Source organism: Camponotus vicinus, unplaced genomic scaffold (assembly GCF_025532165.1).
Source record: "Camponotus vicinus isolate PSW18456_S1 unplaced genomic scaffold, iyCamVici1.0 SCAF_10, whole genome shotgun sequence".
NCBI lineage: Eukaryota > Metazoa > Arthropoda > Insecta > Hymenoptera > Formicidae > Camponotus > Camponotus vicinus.
The window spans coordinates 73,784-96,212 of NW_028141946.1; the positions used below are offsets into that span (position 1 = coordinate 73,784).

The window sequence follows — 22,429 nt, forward strand, 5'->3', positions numbered from 1 at the left end:
TAAAATTCTGTGAAGCTAATTACATATTCTACGCCCTACGCATATGCACACGCGCACACATTTATACAAACACACAATGCGCATAAATAGAGAGGTAACAATTTTAACACAAATTTTTTAATATTAAAATTTTTATAATACATCTGTTATATACATATATATATATATATAATGTAGAATATAATATACATCTGTTATATACATATATATATATATATTTAATGTAGAATATAATATACATCTGTTATATATATATATATATATATATATATATATATATATATATAAAATGTAGAATGTATGTGTGCGTGCGCGTGTGTGAGTGTGTGTGTGTGTGTATCATCTTTTTGTATTTCTTGTTAAGAAATAGAAAAATAATTAAAAGAATTTTTCTTTCTATATTAATAATTGAATAATTAAAGGTATGTTTCTTTTTTTTCTTTAAAAGATAGAGACGAGAAATAAAGAAATGAAAAAAATTGCCTTTGCGCCTATAATTATACATGGATGCAATTTTTTCGTTTTACTTTTATACAATGTGTATGAGCAATTTTTTTTATTTCTTTATTTTTTTCTAAAAAAAAATATGAAAATTCTTTTAATTATTTTTCCCGTATAAAGAGATTATATCAGAGAAAAAGAAAATATATTTCTGAATATATTTCTGAATATATTTTTTATATATTTATATGTATATGATTATATATATTTTTCTCTCGAGATTTGCATTTTTGATACATTTGCCACAAAATTCAGACGCAAGATTGTAATCAATATAGGTCTTCATACTTTCACTTTTGAGTCGACCGTATGTAGCTTGACGTAATCACATTCCCGTGTAATCGCACTCCGATATTTTACGCTATTAAGAAAAGTTGCGTTGCCACTTCAATCCAGTACGCTGTTATTGTCGTGCAAACTAAATTAATCCGACAATTAATCATATATTTTTCATATATGCATTTATACACATACACACAAAAAGATAACTGGATTATTAAAGAATTTAAACAGTAATAATAAGAAATAATAATTATTATACAAGAAACAATAATGAACGAATTAAACTGTTCTTATGAGCATTTAAAATTTGACGAGGCCTGTGTAAACGTGATTTTGGATAATAACAATTATAATATGTGGCTTTATTCACTTTCTATGGATTGTTTATCGGTAAGTACAATTGTAACACATTGCGCACTATACAACCTATAATTTTCAATTGGTAATAATAGTAATTTATTGAGATTTCTCACTTTCCCTCTCTCTCTCTCTCTCTCTCTCTCTCTCTATATATATATATATATATATATATATATATATATATATATATGCTATGTATGCGTGTGTGTATAAAACTTACGACACAACAAAATAAAGTAAGGAAAGGGGATTGTTTGGAATAAAGTATTATTACAAAATTGCAAAAATATAATTTAACTTGTTTTTTTAAAAAGAAAGATAAAAAAATAGAAAAATAAATATATAATAAATAACAAAAATCACATCTCGAATAATATCTTTCTTAATATACGAGAGATCCGTATATACATATAAATTCATGATCAGCACATATTTTTAACTGTTATACTTGTTTAGTGTCCATATAAGCGAATAGCACGGATCTCGAGTAACGACAATTCTAGTTTGAAATTTAGTACGGTCAAAACAGTAAAATGGAGAGTGTTGAAGAATAATGGCAATAATGAATATATATCTGCCAAAAATACAAGGTAAACTTATTACTTTTAATATTATTATTTGCATATGTGTGTGTGTCGTGTATATTATATCGTGAATATACATATATCGTTTTTCTCTTTTACATGATATATATAATAATTTTCCTAATAAACGAGATTTCAAATGATCAACATTCATATACACATTTTTACCTGATTGATATACTAAACATTTTACATGCGCATTTGTTTTATTACATTTATTTAAGCATTAGCACATGTTTAAATTTTCCTAATCTTTTTTTAAATATTACTTTTTAGCAATGTCTTTTGCGAACTATCACCGAATCTAGGACAATATGGTTTATACGAGTTGGCAGTGCAAAACAACACCTGCAGTTGTAAAACATTGAGAAAACCAACATATCCATACTCAGGTATGTTCTAGATATTCTTGAAAATTTTACGAATAAATATATATATATATATATATATATATTTCAACATTATTTTCCATAAAAATAGCGTGGCACCTATTTGCTATGTATATACATGTAGATAAAAGAATAAAGCTATACGAGATTGAAATATGTAATACAATAGTGATAAAATATATATCTTATCCTAGCAGTTTTATCGTTTTGTTTATATATTGTTCAAATTTGCGCGATAACTGGCGATACTTACTGATATAACATGGTATCATAACTAAAATAATATTATTGTAATAATTATTTAAGAGAAATCGATCATAAATATTATAATTCCAAATTTTTCCAAGATTATGAAAATAGATTTCTTTCGTTGTATGTTAATTATTGTATATATACTCATATTGTACCGGTCCTTGGCTCTTATCAAATGGAAAGAAATATATTAAAAAAGTATTAGCTAAATATATAATAACTATAATACTAGATATTACACTATCAATATAAAATATGCAATAATGTCAATAATAGTAATAATCTTGAATTTTAATGTTAAAAGATAAAAAAAAATAACTTTCTTATTTTGTAAAATTTTTAAAAGTGGCTGAAAGTGACCTTTCCACGCGCATCTTTAAATCTCATATATTCTAAAATTCTGAAAAAATTTGACGTTTCCTGTTCACCAAAGAATATACGAAAATGAATAATTATAATACATAAAATAATCATGTTGAATTTATAATTCAAGGAAACGTAACAATTAGATTATTAATTATTGTACATCCTATTACAGAAGAAATAATATTGTTTTTAATTCATTATCGAAAAGAGTAATTGTGTAACGTTAGCAATTCTTTTACATACAAATTTACATACAAGTAACAAGCATTATTTTTTAATCTTTATGTCTATAGACAATTTACTTTCTCTATTTTTCTTGTCTGATAGAATAGAAAAACGATAAAATAATCATCAACATTAGTTTAAGTATTCCTTTTATTTGATGTTTTTATTTGACTAAAATCTGACTATGAATAGAAGAGAAAATGTAATGTTTAGTATATACAGGAGATTTTTGTACATGGGTATTTTACAGATTATTCGCGAGGCATATCAAAGTGTGCCGTTCCTTTTTTTCTTTTTCTTCTTTTTATTTACAGAATTGTTTATAATTTTGGGGATAATTATATTTATCTTATTTGCCATATCTATTGGAAGATCTTTATGGTATAAATTTACAAAACAATATATAATAAAAACAGAGGAAGAAAAGACGCCAAATAACAACGAAAAAGCGACAAAACATCGACGCGTAAAAGCTATCGACACTTTCAGGGGGTATAAACATTTTAAAGTATTTACGCACATAGAAAAAAAACATATAAAAGGAATCTACTCATATTTAGAATAGATTATTAGATTCTTTTACAATGTTCATATAATGGTTTGTAGAGTCAGCACACTTTTTATGATTTTTGTTAATGATGGCTCCGGTAGTTATACCACATTGGGGCATGCAACTTGGAATGGCATGTTATTAGGAGATTTAGTATTTCCTTGTTTTATGTGGATTATGGGAGTTTGCGTACCTATAGCTTTGTCGGCGCAATTAAAACGTGGACTCTCGAAACTTGAAATCAGCTTTTCCATTTTTAAGGTAATTGTCGCAAAAAAATAATTGTTAGCGAGAAAGATGGAATTGATTTTTTAGTCGATCGATAATTGAGTCGATTGTTTCATGTTGATGTGAAACATACATACACGCACGTACACACACGCGCGCACATGTGCGTATACATACGTGTGTATGTATGTATGTATGTAATATCGATTTATATTGATGTATTTTGTGCTTAACACGTCTAATATTTTTTCGCAGAGAGGTTTTCTTCTATTTCTGATAGGTATTGCACTAAACACGTTAGGAACAAATGCACAATTAGAAAACATACGCATATTCGGAGTTCTTCAACGATTCGGAATTACTTATTTAATTGTTGGTTTGCTCTATCTTTGCTTTACACCTCAACAGCCAAAAGTTACTCAGGTATGGAAATATCAAGTGTTGTTGTATAAATCTTATAATATAGAGACGCACGCGAGATGTGCAATGTGATTGTATTTACATTATACTTATTATGTGCGCAAACTCTATTATGCATTAAATGTGTTGGTAAGACTCACTTTATAATACTTGTACACAATCTTTCTAGTTGCTTAAAGATAATACATTTCTAAAATCTAACACGTGTCTCGTAGGAACCCGCGTACACACAAAAAAAATATTACATACATTTTGATAAACATGCAATGGCTTATCACAATTTGGTAATATGGTTTTGGTAATATAAACCTTTTACAATTTGTAGAACTTATCACAAACTTGGATGACGCATAAGATGCAGGACATATTAAGTCTTTTGCCACACTGGTGCATAATGCTGACTCTAGTAATGGTGCATTGCGCTCTAACGTTTTGTCTACCAATTCCTGGATGCCCTACGTACGTACGTTAACTTTGATGTCCGATTATCTCTTGTTTAATTTTGTGCTTCAATCCATCATTCATCCTGTCGATAAATGAAGCGGTAAATTTACTATACAGCGGATATCTTGGACCAGGCGGAAGGCACGAAGATGGCAAATATTTTAATTGTACCGGGGGTGCAGCTGGATATATCGATAGAATTTTATTGACTTTAAGTCATATTCATCAAAGGCCAACTATCGATCCTATTTACGGATCCGGGCCTTTCGATCCTGAAGGGATTTTAGGTGAATCTTGTATTTACTTACATGTGTGCTGTTTTATATATATATATATATATATATATATATATATATAGTATATTATTATATAGTATATACATATATGTATATAATTATGGAAATATTCAACTCGTATCATCCTTTGAAATTAAATTTATTTCTTCATCATGAGATGTCTTTCTACAATGAAATATATCATATTTCATTAACATTGGAGCCGTAAAAATGAAACTTCTGTAATACATATTTTCAATAAAAAATTCGATATCAATCGCGAAAAATTGATTGGCAATTATTTTTTGAGAGACGTAAAAGAAATTAAAGAATTGTGAACACACACATACACACACACATAGTTTTGGGGATTATTATAATTTTTTGGAAAAAAAATAAGATTAATAATTATAGGCGTTTAGCAATAAATAGCGAATTCGATAAATCTTCCAAACATATTATAAATTCTTTAAATCAAATATAGAGCGAATTTTTTATCCACTGTGCTCATAAAATTTTTAATTTTACGTATGAATAGCCCAAAAAAATCCATATTAAAATGAAATCAATTTTTTAAAAATGTAATATTTCTAGAATCATATGTAATAAATATTATATGTTTTTTTAGGGTGCCTTACATCAATATTTCAAGTATTTTTAGGTGTACACACTGGTATAATTCTAATGATGTATAAAGATTGGAAAGAACGTATTATCCGATGGCTTGTATGGGCAGTGTTTTATGGTTGTTTGGGTTGCATCTTTCATTTCACTAATGTTATACCCATCAACAAAAACTTGTGGTATTGAAAGTTTATTTTTAATTTTAATTACTTGTTTAAATATTTTGATTTGCGCAATATATATATATATATATATATATATATATATATATATATATATATATATAGTGTGTAATAGTATAAATAGCTGTATAATTATGCAGGTCGTTGTCATTCGTACTTGTTTCAACTTGTTTTGCTCTGGCTTTTCTTTCTGGATGTTATTTGCTAATTGATGTTGTCAGAATTTGGCGAGGTGGCCCTTTCAGAATACCCGGTAGGTATAAGTGTGAAAATGTGTGTGTGTATATTATGTACTATCAATCTAATTTGATATTGAATTATGATTAATGAAGGAAATAAAGCTAAAAGATGCTATCTAAAATATATGTATATATATAATATGATGCTATCTAAAGATGCTATCTAAAATATATAATAATATGATGCTATCTAAAGATGCTATCTAAAATATATGTATATAGAACAAATTAGAACAAATTAGAAAATAAATTTTCAAAAAGACACATTAAACGCACAAAAATATATTGTGCTACAACTTGAATGAGAGAGGAGAAAAGTTTAATATCTAATTTTATTTGATTTTATACAAGATTATAAAATTATATTTTTAATTAAATTAATAGCAGAAATAAACAATAAGCGTTAAAGATGAATGTAAGAGAAGTAGAATTCAAATGCTATTAAGAGAGAAATAGAAATGTAATGTAGAATAGAAATGTTTGAATTTTTAATTTTTTTTTGTAGCAGTATGTGTGTATGTGTGTAAAGCATATTGCTACACCAGCCGTAGATGTATTAAGCTATATTAGAAGATACTATACTAATGTTTCATAATGCAAATATGAATTCACAGGAATGAATGCACTGATGTTATATGTGGGTCATAGTATATGTTATCAAATCTTTCCATTCCATTGGAAGATTGGTACGATGGACAATCGTGCTTTATGTTTAATTGAATCGATTTGGGTTGTAACTCTCTGGACGGTTATAGCATACGTTATGCATCGTAAGCGAATTTACATTACCCTTTAAGTTCTTAACATTACGGGTATGTATATAACGTAGCATTATATTATTGTACTACCAATTTTTTCGTAAACTTTCAATTCACAAATAGTATAGACAATTATATAAGAAACAAATTATGTGAAAAAAATAGAAACTTAATATATAAAGTTTTATATTTACAATATGTAAAACATGATTTGAAAATTAAATTAATAAATAATACAGTGTTTTATATATATATATATATATATTTATAAAACATAAATTTGTATAATTTCAAAATAAACGTGATTGCGTATTATATATCTTTCTGATGATAGATGATTAGACAATCTCCATTAGCATCAATTTTAGCGTCAATTTTACAAATAATATATTTCACAATTTGGATAGGTACAGTGACAAATTTAAGTAATAGGATTAATAATGTGTGTGTATATTTACACATATATTTTCAAATAATGATTAATATTCTTAAGAAGAGTGTTATTACAATTTCGATATAACAATTTCATTTGTCTTAAATAAATAAATCACATGCATCTGCTCACGTAGTACAATGTCTACGTTGCGGTGCGACATACAAGGCAGCCAATCTCCTAATATATGTATATATGTATCCTAATATTATATATATATATATATATATATATATATATATTATTCAAGTTTCTTCTTTGAAAATTATTTAAGACATTTTGAAAAATATACAATTTCTTGTTTAAAATTGACTAAAACTTGAAAAGCAAATTTAAAAGTTGGTCATGTTAAAGAATTTTATCAATACTTATCGTTTCTAATAACGATTAAAAAAAATTATCAACTTATCATTATACGTCGAAAAATCTATGAGATAGAATCTCATTGATACACAGATTGATCTGACATCAAAATCCAAAATTTGGACAGGATGAAAAGTTTTGAAACAGAATTAGCATAATATTTATCACGGCAGTGTATCCTAAAGAATCTTTCACAAATTGATATACATATATAATATCAAATAATTCATCTCTGCTATTCTCTTTGAAGAAGGTCTTTGGTTAATTTTTTGCTGGAGAATCGGCAAACGCGACGTAAACAAGCATTATAAGGATTATTTTGTAAACAAAATAGAAAAAAAGCACACTAACAATTCGGTCTTGCAGAATCCTAAGGAGGATTTCACACTCGTCCTCTCTCAGTAATCAGTTGCATCGGGACCTGAAAAATGACAAGTTTGATTTTGTAAAAGCGATATTCACATATATAACTGTGTAAAGACAAAATTTGAAAATAGGAAAAAAGACATACATATATATTGAAATTTTAAAATATGCACGCATTATGTATGAGAATGTTGAAAGCGCAAATATATTGTTTTATATATATACATACATTTTTTCAAATTTTTACATATACATGTAATGTTTCGATTATATATAATATCAATCTTTGTTGCTACTCATTCCCTCTCTCTCTCTCTCTCTCTCTCTCTCTGGCACATATTCATATATATTTTATGTGTATATTATATATTCATATATATTTGTATGAAATTTAACTTGGTAAATAACACGAGAAAAATTCTTATATATGAGTTTTATCGAATAATTTCTTTCTTCGCGCCATTTGCTCGCGTCTCCCAAACATAGATAAATTTATACTCGTTAATAAATTTATTCCTGTTTTTCAATCGATATTAGTCACAACATGCATAAAGCAACCAAGCAACCATGTAAGCGTGTTTAACAATCAGCTATTTTGCACAATTGCGAGAGAAGAGGACGAGAAAAAAAATATTAAAGACACAAAAAAAAGAGATAAAAGAAGAGAGATAAATGATAAAAGTTGTAGTAAAATTAATTGCATAAGGAGGAAATATGAGGAAACGAGAGAAGAAAAAAGAAATATGTAGATGAAATAAAAATGAAGAAGAGGAAAGAGGGAAACGTGGAGAAGAAATCAAGAATGATAGACGAATATATGGAAACGATATGTACCGATAGAAAAAAAATCACTTAGCCCATAGAGCATCTCGGGCATACCCAACACTGTCTTGCGAAGAAAATTGAGAGGAAAGTATGTCCGTAGATGTGGAGAGCAGTTGCTCGCGGCAGCGAGCAAACATATGGCCTCATTCCATCCTGGGCCGTCAGCAATAATTGGTTTTAGAGTTCGTGCAGGATGTTGGGATAGGAGGAACCATCCGCGGCGGATCGCAAGTCTTGTCATTGTGTCGCGCTAGCAGAGTTTGCGGCACGCTCTTCGTACTCTTGATTCTCGGACACAGTACATTCACCTTGTAGGCCCAAGAGGGTATCTTGCTGTCGAGTGTCTTGAAAGCTAGGGAAGGTACAACATTATGCTCGCGCAAACCAAATAATTTCGGGCTCTTCCAAATTCGGAAATATGGATCGTCTTTCGAAGAGATCTGTTCTTGCCGACTCGCAAGATGATCGATTTCAACGTTTGCCAAATTTGCCGAACTACTTGTAATCGTCGTTGCGTCTTCGTGAAATTTTCGCCAAGACTGCTCGTAAATGGGCGAATATTCGGGAGAGGTTAAACCACTGGAATAATTGGAACAGTAATTGTCGTCGTAGTTGGAAGCGTTTGTCTCGAGTGGCAGGCTGAGATATTCCTTTCTGGAGGGATCCGTCCTGGAGTGACCGGATAAAATAGAATCATCGTTCAAAAGCCGAAAAAGTCGCGAATGTGTCTGCGTTCGTTGATACTTTTTTACATTCTTCGAACAAGTACATTCCGAGTCTGTGTCAACTTCGGATATCATGCGACTTATATCGGAGGTGACTCCGCTGTCCTCATCGTCGGTGTCCTCGCGATAATCTTGGACTTTCGGCGGGCGCTTTACGTCTTCTGTCCGACCGAAATTTTGATCGATACATTTATATTTGTCGTCTGTTATCGTTACGCAGTCTTTCCGATCCGTTTCGTGCGCATCGACAATCTGGAGATCGTCTTGCATCGAAGAGTATTCGAGTACGGTAAGTTTCGGTTCGGCAATTCTGCCGAAAGCGGTACTTTCAGCATTATCGCAACAAGTGGATTCTATTCGAGTGCCACAATTTTCATCGTTTAATAAATTATCTTGCGTAGCCACTAATTTGTAAACAGCACCGTCCTCATCGATGTCTCTCGATGCTGGTTCTGTAGAGTTTATCCCGCACTCGTGTCCCATTTCTACGAGCTCCGTCTCTGCACTCTTCTGTTCTTCGCAATTAATTTCGCCGACTCCCGTTGGATCTTTTCTTAATGTGAAATCCACGCGCGGTATCGATACGTTCTCGATACTCGTTGCCTCATTGTCCTGCGTGTTTATCGTTGCGCGTGTTGCATCAGAAAGATGTGCCTTTATCGTAAAATCTACGCTAGTATCGTTGCCGACATGGAAATTGACGCGAACGTCATCCCTCATCGAAAAGTGCTCGTCGCAGGATTTTTCCGCCTTTATCTTGCTGTCACCGACAATAACAGTGGTAATGTCCTCGTTGTCCTCGGACACGAAAAATCTGAATCTCAGAGGCAGGCTCACGCTGACCATCGTATTCTCGATGTCGGGAGGATCGTCGGTTGCTTCGAAGAAGGCTTCGGCATCTTCTTTACTTTTGTAATAAGAACTCTCCGGGTCCGGTTGTTTAATTTTCTCATGATTAACGCCTAACTGAGGATGAGAAACGGCGCTGTCGATCGCCGGATCCTTCCGACCATCTTGATGGTTCGACTGGCGATCATCGATGCTCTTGTCGGAATAAGAGTCGAGATCGCTTCGATCATTGGTTGAAGTCTCATCGTTACGTCCCTCGCTCGCGATACACCTGCGAATATCCTGCTGAGACGAAGTCGTATGAGAGTCCGTACAATCGATACGCTCTTTCCTGAATCGTATCTCCTCGGTGTGATTACGATTTTCGGAGAAGTCTCGCGAGCGTCTATATCGAGCATCTGCATTAGCGCTAGTCGAACACGCGGCAGTGACGTCGGTGCAATTCTCATTGAAAGAGAAATTGCGCGGATCTTTCTCCAACTTCTTATAAGGATTCACGCATGCGGAATAAGCTACATACGAATCCGAATCGCTATCGGACGATGACGTATTATTGAAAGTGGCGTCGTTGCTACAGCTGTAATTTTTCTGACAGGAATCCGAAAGTTGCTCGTTGTTCGATGTAGAATCTCTATCACTAGAGTCACTGGAATCGTTAGAATCGCTAGAAGCGCTAGAATCGCTGGTATCCACATAGGTGTAATTTGGCACGTTGATATAAGGGCCGAATGTTTTCCTTTTCGACGGGTCAATATTATTAGTAACCACAACATTGTCGGATATGCTGTCCTCTTCGTCGATTATATTCATCGCCGTGGTAATGCAATTATTTCTTTCTCTATTACTATTGGAGTTTTCGCCGATACTTTTGGGATTGTACGTCTCGTTCGATTGTGCATCCAAATGATTAATATTGTCGGATAAAATGGTATTTTTTGCTTCATTAACCGTGGAATTTTGCACAAAATCTAATTTATTGCTTTGAGCGAAAAATGAATCGGCAGCGGTAAAACGATCGTGGATATAATTACATTTGTTTTCGTCGACGTGTGATGTAGGTTGAACATTATTGTAACCTGCTTGAGGGTAAATTACGGTCGCGTAACCAGTATATTCGCCTGAAGAATTTTCTCGATCCGTAACTTCTATTTGTGTCATCGCGTCCGTAAAGTTTTTATTATAAACTGGATAAAAGGATCCAATGTAAGTCCTTCCATTCGGATACGCGTAAAAGGGAAAGGAGTGTCTGTCCGTTTCATTCGCGATCTCGTTGGATATAGCAGCGTTACACTGCATAGGATAACAGCCCCACCAACCCTCGGAATACCAGAAGGGAACAGGTTGAAGAGGAAGAAATACACCCTGCTGATTGCCCGGCAAATTATTCTCTGTTTGGTAGATGTAATCTGCTTGACGATTTTCTTGCGTGGCTACAACAAACAGCACAAGGCACATTCAAAGTTAAATTCTTCACACATCGAGCGTAAAACAGCCGTCGTGCGCATCGTCTTTATTTGGACGTTGAGATTTTCTTCTTTTAATCACATCCGTTATTTTATGCGTTATATAATCCATAAAGTAGATGGTACGATAGGAAAACGGAACATTTTTTAGATCTTAGATCGAAAATATGTGTGTGAAATTTTTATTATATTTGGCGCTTCCTTTTTTTCTACTCTGTATATATAACATATGCCCAACCGACCTTAAATCGATAAACCTGGCATAATATAGCATAGAATAAGCGAAATTATATCGATCAGCTCGAAAAGGAAGTGAAAAAAATAAATTATCCTGTGTTCAAAGGAGAATATATTAAGTAGCGAACAAAGAAAATTGTATAGAGAGCAATTTCAAATATCTACGTATTTGATTGTAATCTCTCTCCCTCTCTCTCTTTCTCTTTCACTCTCTCTCTCTCTCTCTCTCTCTCTCTCTCTCTCTCTCTCTCTCTCTTCAATTAGAAAATATTTGTAAAAATAATATCAGATTAATATTTTATTAAATTAAATTAAGTAAATATTATACATATTATATATATATATATATATATATATATATATATATATATATATATAAATATGATATATAATATTAATAAAATATACTTTATATATATATTGCGTTTTTGGAGAACTGATAAATATAAAGTAGCAGCAAAGAAAATTTTATAAATCCTGTGAACACAAGATTCAGGAATATGTGTTTGAGCGATGCCAAGTATGTTACTTCAAAAAAATATTCATTAGAATATAAAGCGTTCATTATGAAACATTAATGTACACAGGTATAAATAAGCTTTTACAATTAATTTATGAACAATAAATATGTGTATGTCGTACAAAATTCTTACACGCGCGTATTAAATATAATGTAGAAAGGTTATAAAATGAGATGAAAAGTATTCCTATACAGAAAAAATTGGAATCTTAAGAATATTTCACTAATAAAGATAAAAATGTGAAACTTGTAAGGGACACATTCGTAACATTTCTAAAAATAGAATCTGATCAGCCAGATAATTTTACAAAAAAAAATTAATTTCGAGAAATCTAACAGATATATACTTACTGTTACTTTCTGGTGCTGTCATCGCTTGTAATATCCTAAAGGATCGAGAAGGAATTGCACTGCCCATGTACTTCTTCGGTTCTTGCACTTGTTGTTCACTGGGCGGTAAGTTTGCCTGTTTCTCTTCTACAAGAGAATCGACGTGTATGTGAAACGAATTTACAGATATTTAGATACATATTTCAGTTATATTTCAATAGAGTCTTAATAATAAAAAATTTCAATCCAAATTGCATACTTACTTACCAAACAATTTTGAATTTCTATTTTGTTTCTTGTTTGCAACATTTTGTATATTACGTGGCGCTGAAACATACAAGAGGGAAGATTGTATCCATTGTTTATACATTTACTATATTTGCTCTCCTTTATATTATTATTGCTTGCAACAATGTATACTTAATTATTAAAACAAAATAATAATAATATGTATAATGATTTTAAATGAAAGTATTTCTTGTATAAAACTGGCTTACTTGCGCAAGTAACTGTGGCATCACTCGAATCTGTCATATTTTGTAAAAAACGGAAAGCTCGTGAAGGTATTGCTGCACCACGATATCTCGGATCTTCTTCTTGATGAAGGTAAGTTTCGTGATCGACTACGAGAAAAAAGAAACAAATATTTGTTTACAAATTGCTAATAGTTAAAAATTTTCGAATATTTGTTTAATCAAAGAAATTAAATATCAATTATATCTTGTTTAAAAGTCTTATTAAAAATAATTACTATTATATATATATATATATATATATATATATATGTTACAAAGAATATATTTAAGAATATATTTAAAATACATATAAACATACACACATCATGCAGCATTGTATACTAGCGTAAGTGACGTAAATCTTAAAATAATGGTAGACATGAATGATAAATTTTACCTTGCTCTTTAAATTTATTCATAAGTAGCTTCTCATCTTCACTCAACTCCAATTTACGTATTTGTTCCGCACCCACATCGTTGATTGCATCCGTGTCCGTAATTTTTTGAAGAACACGAAATGATCGTGATTGAACTGGACCAGAGTCGTGCTGTTGAATACTATCCCAACAATTTTCATCGATGATCGCAACATGATTGCAAGAATAAACAAATATAGAAATTAGTTAAAAATTTTGTTGAAATACATGTTATTTATTCGATTATCATGTTTAGATATATCTCTCTAAAGAGCGATCCGTCAGTCAATTCAATAAATTCAACTTACATTCTAGTCTTTTCGATCGTATTATTTTCGGCATTAGGCGACGCCGTTTTTTTATCGTTATCTTTCACTACGAGAGGGATGATGTAAGTTGTTCCGACTGATTGTTCCGGTCGAGACAAAGTTGTAGTGCGAATTTGAGACTGCTCTTGATCTTGTGGACGATTTTGCGCTTGATTGTCCAACATACATTGATTAGGCATCTGACCCCATCGCTGTTGATGGTGCAAAGTTGGAGGTTGTTGTTTAAATTGATGATGACCGGAATCACATTTCACGTCAAACACCGATGGTCTATCCTCGATCTAATGTCAGATTACATCGGAAACATGAAAACGAAAAAATAAAATAGATATACATATAAAAAGCCTGCAACAATTCCGCCAGTAAGCTGCATGCGTATACTGAGAAGTAACTTTTCTCTCAACTTACTCGAATGGGTATAACACGTTCGTGCTGATGTGATTGCGGATTAATTTGTTGGGGCGTCGCGGAAACGACACTTTGCCTCTGTTGTTGCGATCGTTGAGAGAGCTGCTGGGATTTTACCTGTTGACACTGCGGAATCGGATATTGTTCTTGCTCTTGTTTTTGTTTCGTTTCCGAATGTTGCTGGGGCGATTGCTGGACTTGAACATAAGCTGTCGGAGAGACCGAGTCGCTTTCCGATGGGCCACTGCCAACTGCTTTATTGATACATGCGCGTTTCGCCCATTCGGGTAATTCCTCCTGAGGCTTGTTCTTATTTTGCAGCCAGGGCGTAGGAGCCTTGGACAGAGTAACTTGAGTCGGTGTATTCGGACTTTCGGGAGTGGTAATCGGCACTGCTTTCGTATCTATCTTTGTAACGTTCTTCGGTGGTTCGGCCTGCTTGTCCGCGACTATAAGAAAAGCATTCATTAGATAAGAAACATTCGATTATGATTGTTCCAATATGTACATCTAATATAATAAAAATGCGCATATCATGTATATACGTATATGAAATACATATACGCCAAGTATAATACATGCGGTTCGTATCATAACGAATGCGATAGTTTTCGGTAAGTGATACGAGAAAGGAGAATTCACATTGAGATGATTACCATTCGACGGTGTCCTATTGACGAGCTGAGAAGATGGCATCCTATTAACGTGGGCCTGAGTTGGTACATTGGAAGGAAAAACTGGTACTGCGACTTGCGGTTGTACCAAAAAATTCGCCGCGGTAGAAGCCGCAACCGACGGTTTCGACTCGACAGCAAGTTTCGGCGGCCCCTCTATACCTTCGTCGTTGGCATTTTTCGCAACTCTTCTCGCCATGCGCGGGCTACGAATCTGCGACAGATCTAATTTACCACCCATACCTGGAGTGTAGGTAAATGGTTTCTTATCCTTGGTCAACATCGCATTCTGAATGGCTGCTGGCGGCTCGTAAATGTCGTTATTGACTATCTGTGCTTTCTTTGCTGCCGTATTCTGCAAATCCAAAGTATCGCCGAATAAATTATTACAATAATATATATATATATATATATATATATATATATATATATATATATATATATAAACGAAATAATAATTAAATTGCACATCGAACAAATTATATTAACGGCAAATTCCAAAAATCAATATCAATATACAGACATTGTACATTGTCAATATTTCTTTCAGACTTATTTTAAATGAAAATAAGCTCGGCGATAAGCTCCAATAAGCAATCATCGGTCAAACGCTATCATTGTTTCTTATTATACGACAAAAAATAATGACCATGTACAATTTATTTATCGCACACATCTTACCTCTGTAGTATTTATTCTCATAGGTGGTAGTTGACCAGACATAGGAGGTGGAGGAGGCGGTGGTGGAGGCGGGCCTAAAATGTACTAATTATGAACAATACTGAGATATATATGTAGATTCGATAATTTAATCAATGTTTAATTGCAATAATTCTATTACTTATTATCATCCTGTATACTAACAAGTAAAGTTTAATTATCAATTATTGTAATAGACAAATGTGGTACATTTAATTTTAATATGAAAAGAAAAATTTTTACACTTGTAAGAAAAAAGTTTTTAATATCTGTGCGTACCTGCAATCATTATATCCGGATTTCTGTAAATATAAGTATTAAACAATTTATTAATTGAACAAACAGTGAGAGAGATCATTGCTTTAGCAATTTTGGCTATGTACATAAAGATATTACATAAAAATACGGACGTATAAATATATCGAGTTTACGGAACATGTGTGTAAATGGCTTTTCCATAAAGTCAATATATTTATGCAAAAATTTATTTTACACACATATACGTATATATATGTAGAAAATATTACATAACTTTATAATATTTTTCCCTTAAAATTGAATATATCATTTCGCGATGGGCTGAAGATACCTTTTTTTCAAATGACAGAAAAAAACTGTAATTTTAAAATTAAAACATAATATATTTCGATAATATATTTAAAAAGTAAAAAACGAATCCTACACATCCGTTGACATGAAAGGTTGTTATCTTATCTATGGAATGCAATTATGCTTCAGGCATGAGTCATATCTTGCGCGCATTCATATATTTTGCGTACATATGTTACATTTACATTTTCTCTCTCTCTCTCTCTCTCTCACCCATACACGCACTCATGCACGCACGTGCAAACACAAATTTAGAGTATGTATATAATTTAACATGACTTTTATTAGCGCGTTTACAAGCACTTTGGATTGTAACAAGTGCGATTAATAAAACATTTGTACAACAAATCTTTCATTACATTGCAATACGTACAAATCGATTAATTCGCAGAACAACAGCACGATTTATCGGTCCAATTTTCAATAATATATGCATAATATATAAATATGTCTATAAATTGAGAGCACGCGAAATGTTTAAATGCTTGAATCTTTTCGCATTAAAAACTAACGTATTGTGCCCGGTAGAAAGATTGATTTTAAAACGTCTAAAAATAATACGCGGTCGGACCTATTTGCTTAAAAAGGATTAGACAATGCTGGTCGTTTGAATCACAGTATATGATAGATACCTCACAGCCACACACAAACCATGACGATAAAAAAAAAAGAATCACGAATTGCACGTACACAATTTCGTAAAATTTTTAGACTTATTTATTTAAATCTGGAATTAGGTATATACTTTTTAATATATTTTTAATCCGCGAGCGCAATATTTTACATAAAACTACTTATTTTTCAAAAGTGAAAAGTTTTTGATTTTTAGAAAGAAAAATAATAATTACCAATAATTACCGAAAATATAATATTAATTTGTTATATTGTAATAATACATAAAAATAATTTTTATATGTATTTGCCGATGAGATACTTGATAGAGATCAAATTCAAGCATATTGAAAATTAACAATATGTAGAATGTAAAATAATTTTATATAATTTTATTGGTAGTTGAGCTATTTATTTGCAGATAAAATAAAAAATTCTGCCGGCAATGAATAAGAAGGGAAAAAATTGAAAATTTTAACAAAAACAGAAAGTTTGAAAGTCTCGTAATCTCTGGATGCGACAACGCTGTTTTAATCTTGGCATGACTATTACATCGCATGACTATTTCTCTCGATTTCAGATATTTGGTTGAAAGCGACAATGCGTTCTCATGGAAAATTTGCCAGTTTCTTCTACGTTATTTTTGCATAAATAGCTATACTATCCATTTTCGTTCTTTCTTATTGAGCGCTAGCGGCTAACGCGATCGCGTCTACGTATACATGTGTGCGTGTGTGTGTGCGCGCGCGCACATCCATTTTTAATTTTCTATTTTAATCATCGTGAAATCCATGAAATATCGATACCGTTGTAATAAATTTTCAACATTTTTTCGAATTATACATCCGATGAAAAGATATTGTTGAGAAAGATAATTTGGCCACAAATTTTTTTCCGTTATGTTATCGCGAATGTTATGCGTCATTTGCCAGCATAACTTTAAGTTTCTTGGAAAAGCTCAATCATGGCGAATCGAATTCGGTCATGTTGATGGCGGCCACGCCGTGATGTTGGGAACCCAGCCAACGAATAGCAGCGAGTAGAAATGTATTTAGGTAGATACGTCGAGCGAGAGTAATTTTAGCGCAGGGGCTGACCTGTACGTTGGAGCCTCGTATTAAATGCTTCCAATTATTTTATTTTTAGGATTTCTAATGCGCGCCGCGATAAATGCGATCAATTTCATGATTGGCATATAAAACGAAGGAATTTTCGAAATCGATCCGAGAGAGATAAAATTTAAGATTTAAAAAAGGCGTGTATGCTTTTTAATCGCGATGACTAAAAAATACTATTATTAGTGTAGTGTGATATATTGCGGAGAGGGAGGGATGGAGAGAGAGAGAGAGAGAGAGAGAGAGAGAGAAATTATACATCCGATACGATATTTTATCTGTTTGAAAAGTAAATACATATTTCCTTGATCAAACTGTGCATTGAGCGTTGTAGCTCGACTAGACGGCACAAAAATGCGCCGACTTGCGAGAAAGTTGCGCCTGAAATTGAATCTCTACGTTGAACGAGCATTACTCGATCGCCTCAATGGTGAAATATGTGTCGAGGGGTTCTCCTTGGAACACGATGGCAAGGCCAATTCGGCCTTGCGACGCTCGATCCGACGCGGTATGGTCAAAAAACGAGTTCCACTTCTCCTGTTTTTACGAGAAGAAGGGAAGAGAGGGGAGAGGGTGGAAGGGAGGGAGAGAGAGATAGAGAGAGAGAGAGAGAGAGAGAGAGGGAGAGAGATTTATCTCTCTTCCACTGATAAAACGCATCGTACATGAAAAAATTTCAAATTTTTGTCCAATTTGTACATATATTTCTATTTCAATTTATCAATCACATATAATTTCAATATATATATATATATATATATATATATATATATATATATATCAATATTATATAATGTAATTTTATAAAGAGTTGATGCGATAAACTTGAAATTTCAAATAATTGCAAGTTGTATTAAAATTGTAATGTTTTAGATCATACTTGCATCTCGATTCCCGACAACCATCTTTTTCACAACAGTAAAGGGCGCATTTCAAATAGGTCGAGAGATGTAGGCAAAAACGTGTCGAATCACTCTCTCCGAGAGACGCGCGCTTCGACAAGTGAGAATCGCGATTTAAAATAAATGATTACGTCTTACCCGACGTATGTCGAAGAGCTCATATCCGAAATAATTAGCTGGCTCCTGTTCCCTTTTATCCCGTTATCCACTAGCCGATAGAAATCGATTTTCCACCTTATGCTCTCAAAAGTTGGAAGAAAAGATACTCGTTAAAAGGGCCGAGCACAGCACCGATGCCGACACTAGCGCACGTCCGCCGCTACTACAGAGACCGTTGCTTCGATTCGCTCGGTGTTCAGGCTCGACTCGTGACTTTGCAGACCACGTATGTACCACGCAGCTGACGCTGACGATGCGATGACTCCACAGTCTTACATCTTTACCGATTTGATCGCCACATCGCGCCGATCGTTCTCCGCGCCCGCTGCTGCTTACCGAAATAGCTCGTGCTTATTTTCAGATCCGAACATGTACATGAGAAACAATATATTTCCTATTATATTGTACATGCTCGTGAAATAATGGACCGAGAGGCAAGATTATCCGCTTGTCGTTGTGTGTTAATCCATGCACGAATACACACACCCCCACACACACACACACACAATTGTTGTATTTTATTCATATATTTATATTGCACATTTGTATTCGTTATATATTTTAAAACCGCATGTACGATACAGAAGCCTGCTCATATAGAACGTAAAGTATGTAAAGTTCGATTTGACATTGTCGATTTTCGAAACTTTGACGTGTATATTACTCTTTATGCCTAGTATAATACTTAAGGATTACGCAAATATTCTCAGTGTATTTAAAATTTCAAATATATAGATACCGCGTGAGCTTGAAAAGAGCTTAAAAGCCCTTTAACGAGCCTCGTATGAAATTATTCTGTATTTTGAGATAGTCATCGTGACATCTCCTATGCACGTCTCAATAAGTTATGATGTGATAAACTGAAAAATTTTGCCGCATCGAATTAACGAGTTACAACATTTACTAATCTATCAGTCCAAGCATTCAAATTAATATGTTCCTTGAGAGAGTACGCCTATAGATTCTAAATATGAACTATACAAACTAAATAACATAAAGAGAGAGATATTAATTACCTTCTAATATATATTCTTGATATTCTTAATAGCGCGATAAAAATGCTCATACTGAAAAGAGTTTGCACTTGACGATAGCAAGCGCCGAATACATAACGATAAGAGTGCCGAAAATAGTACCTAAATTAATGCTGATCGTGACTGGAAGCTACAACTTCGTCAAATGCCGCCTCGTGTTCCGAAGTAGCAAACATATATGCCGGAAGGGTCAATCCGAGTACCTTATCGTATCTGGATCTTGTTTCCGACGTGTAATCGTATGGTTCGGCCTCTTTAGTTTCTTCCGCGACATGTTGCGTTTCGTCAGGATAATCGTTGTCTGGTTTCTCCAATTTGACGTACGAATTTTTACTAGCGGACGCATTTGGTTCTAAAGGATCCGCCGCGCGCGCGCTCGTCTTTGTTGAGCTTGGCTGTTGTTTGAGGCCGCGAGGGTGCGATGCAGGATCGATTTGAAATTCTTTTATCTCACGGAATGCCAGCTGATCGGGTTCTCGCCCGGTGACAAACGCGCATTCCTCCTTTTGAACACCTTTCTCATCCACGCACTGATAGCAAGTCATTTTATCACGCATAGTCTTCCTACATTTCGAGCGATCCTTTTGCCGAAAGTTCTGCATAAACTCGTCGATCTCCGCCTTTTTCTTCGTTGTGTCCAAATATCCGACGTCCGCTTCTTCCTTCTTTTCCTCCACGGTTTCCCTGGAATCATCCTTTGCTTCATCCGTCGTTGAAGCTTCGTAACTTTCTTCCGGGACATTGTAAGAGTCTTTCGCAATCTCTGGCGATGAACTGTCCGGCGATTCCTCGTTCTCGTACGGCTTTTGCTGATATTTATCACTCTCCTGTGAATTGCCAAACGAGCTGGATTTGCTGTAAGAGAAGATCTTGTCATTCGGTTGATACGAGTACGAACATTGTTCAAAATCGTTGCCCGTTTTCGGATCCTTGCAAATTGTGCATGTCATCGAGTCTTTCTGAATCTTTTTACAATGATCTTTGTCAATATTTTCGGAATAACGTTCCGAGATGGATTTCGAAGATGGTGTCGTTTGGTCCTCGTAAGATTCGGTATCGTCTTTATCCGTAGCCGAAGGCTGGTAATCGCTCGATCCTTTGGAATTGGAGTAATCGCTGTTGTAATTAGGTGAGTCGCGCAATGTACTATCGAAATCGCTCGCATCTTGTTGAGATTCAACGATTCTCTCGGATTCCCATGGATAAGTGGAGAGTTTGGATCTATCTATAATGAAATTGTATTCATCTGAATAAAATATACGATAAAACATGCACAATCTACGTATGTTCTTTGAAACGTTACATATATTGTATAAGTGTAGATGTCGGAGTAAAAAACTTGCGTGCTAAATAATAAATTGAATAATGTAAATTTATATCGAGCTGTATTTATATAACTATGCTCTTGTCGTGCCTTTGCGAGTCAAAGTTTTCAAAAGAGTCAATATGGAAACATTTAAATTTGGTATATTGTGAAACTGGTATAATATTATGAAATTATATTACATTTCAATAATTAAAAATTAACGTAAATTAGGCTTACCCAAATTGTGCGTAGAATCGGAACTTTGCGGATAATCAAATCTCTTGGATTTTTCCGAGGCTTGAGTTTTGTTTAAATCACGAGAATCTGTAGAATCTGTAGAGATCTTATCCGGATACCCGAAGCTTTTTGATCTACTGTATTTATATAGCTTATCGCTAGGCTGATAGTTGTAGGTGCACTTCTCATAAACACCACCAATCTTGGGATCTTTGCATACCGTGCAGGTTTTCGAGTCCTTTTGTACCTGTTTGCAAGTTACCGAAGATGCATCCTGTACTTTGTCTTGTTGTTTTGTTATTAAACCTCTCCGAGTATGAACCTCTCTAGGCTCGTTAGAATAGGAATATTCGCGAGACTCCTTCGTGTCGATGGGATTCCAGTCCTTTTTCTCAAGAGTGGATTTTTCAAAGTCAGAGGATTCGGAATAAGGATTCGATTCATTGTCGAGATGTTCAGCGCTATCGTTTCTTTGCTCCTGAGGCTTTTCAAAAACGCCCGATTTAGTATAGGCGTATGCTTTCTCACGCGGCTGTTTTACGTACGAACATTGCTCGTATTTGCCGTTGGTTTTAGCATCTTGACAAACCATGCATATCATGGAATCTTTCACAATCTTGTCGC

At 33.4% G+C, this 22,429-nt stretch overlaps 2 protein-coding genes across 4 annotated transcripts; one reads left to right on the forward strand and one right to left on the reverse strand.

Annotated features, from left to right (window-relative positions):
* Nucleotides 1-219: 219 nt before the first annotated feature.
* On the forward strand, nucleotides 220-8,501 carry LOC145960362 (heparan-alpha-glucosaminide N-acetyltransferase). Its single transcript, XM_083079752.1, has 11 exons — nucleotides 220-1,173; nucleotides 1,600-1,733; nucleotides 2,004-2,119; nucleotides 3,274-3,451; nucleotides 3,566-3,770; nucleotides 3,993-4,160; nucleotides 4,483-4,616; nucleotides 4,719-4,888; nucleotides 5,505-5,679; nucleotides 5,823-5,935; nucleotides 6,536-8,501. Exons 1-11 carry the CDS (start codon nucleotides 1,054-1,056, stop codon nucleotides 6,715-6,717), a joined length of 1,695 nt encoding a protein of 564 aa, XP_082935878.1. The 5' UTR covers nucleotides 220-1,053; the 3' UTR covers nucleotides 6,718-8,501.
* On the reverse strand, nucleotides 7,109-20,365 carry LOC145960358 (uncharacterized). 3 transcript variants are annotated; one of them, XM_083079741.1, is made up of 12 exons: nucleotides 19,208-20,365; nucleotides 16,111-16,133; nucleotides 15,814-15,897; nucleotides 15,115-15,487; nucleotides 14,459-14,907; nucleotides 14,030-14,331; nucleotides 13,703-13,863; nucleotides 13,288-13,413; nucleotides 13,058-13,117; nucleotides 12,812-12,937; nucleotides 8,676-11,670; nucleotides 7,109-7,896 (listed from the first exon to the last, which is right to left on the reverse strand). In XM_083079741.1, the coding sequence occupies exons 3-11, from the start codon at nucleotides 15,853-15,855 to the stop codon at nucleotides 8,828-8,830; spliced, it is 4,482 nt and encodes a 1,493-aa protein (XP_082935867.1). In that variant the 5' UTR covers nucleotides 15,856-15,897; nucleotides 16,111-16,133; nucleotides 19,208-20,365; the 3' UTR covers nucleotides 7,109-7,896; nucleotides 8,676-8,827. The 3 variants fall into 3 exon arrangements, with proteins under 3 accessions (XP_082935867.1, XP_082935865.1, XP_082935866.1); XM_083079739.1 differs by having other exon boundaries at nucleotides 15,814-15,887; nucleotides 19,208-20,364; XM_083079740.1 differs by lacking the exon at nucleotides 16,111-16,133 and having other exon boundaries at nucleotides 15,814-15,887.
* Nucleotides 20,366-22,429: the final 2,064 nt, after the last annotated feature.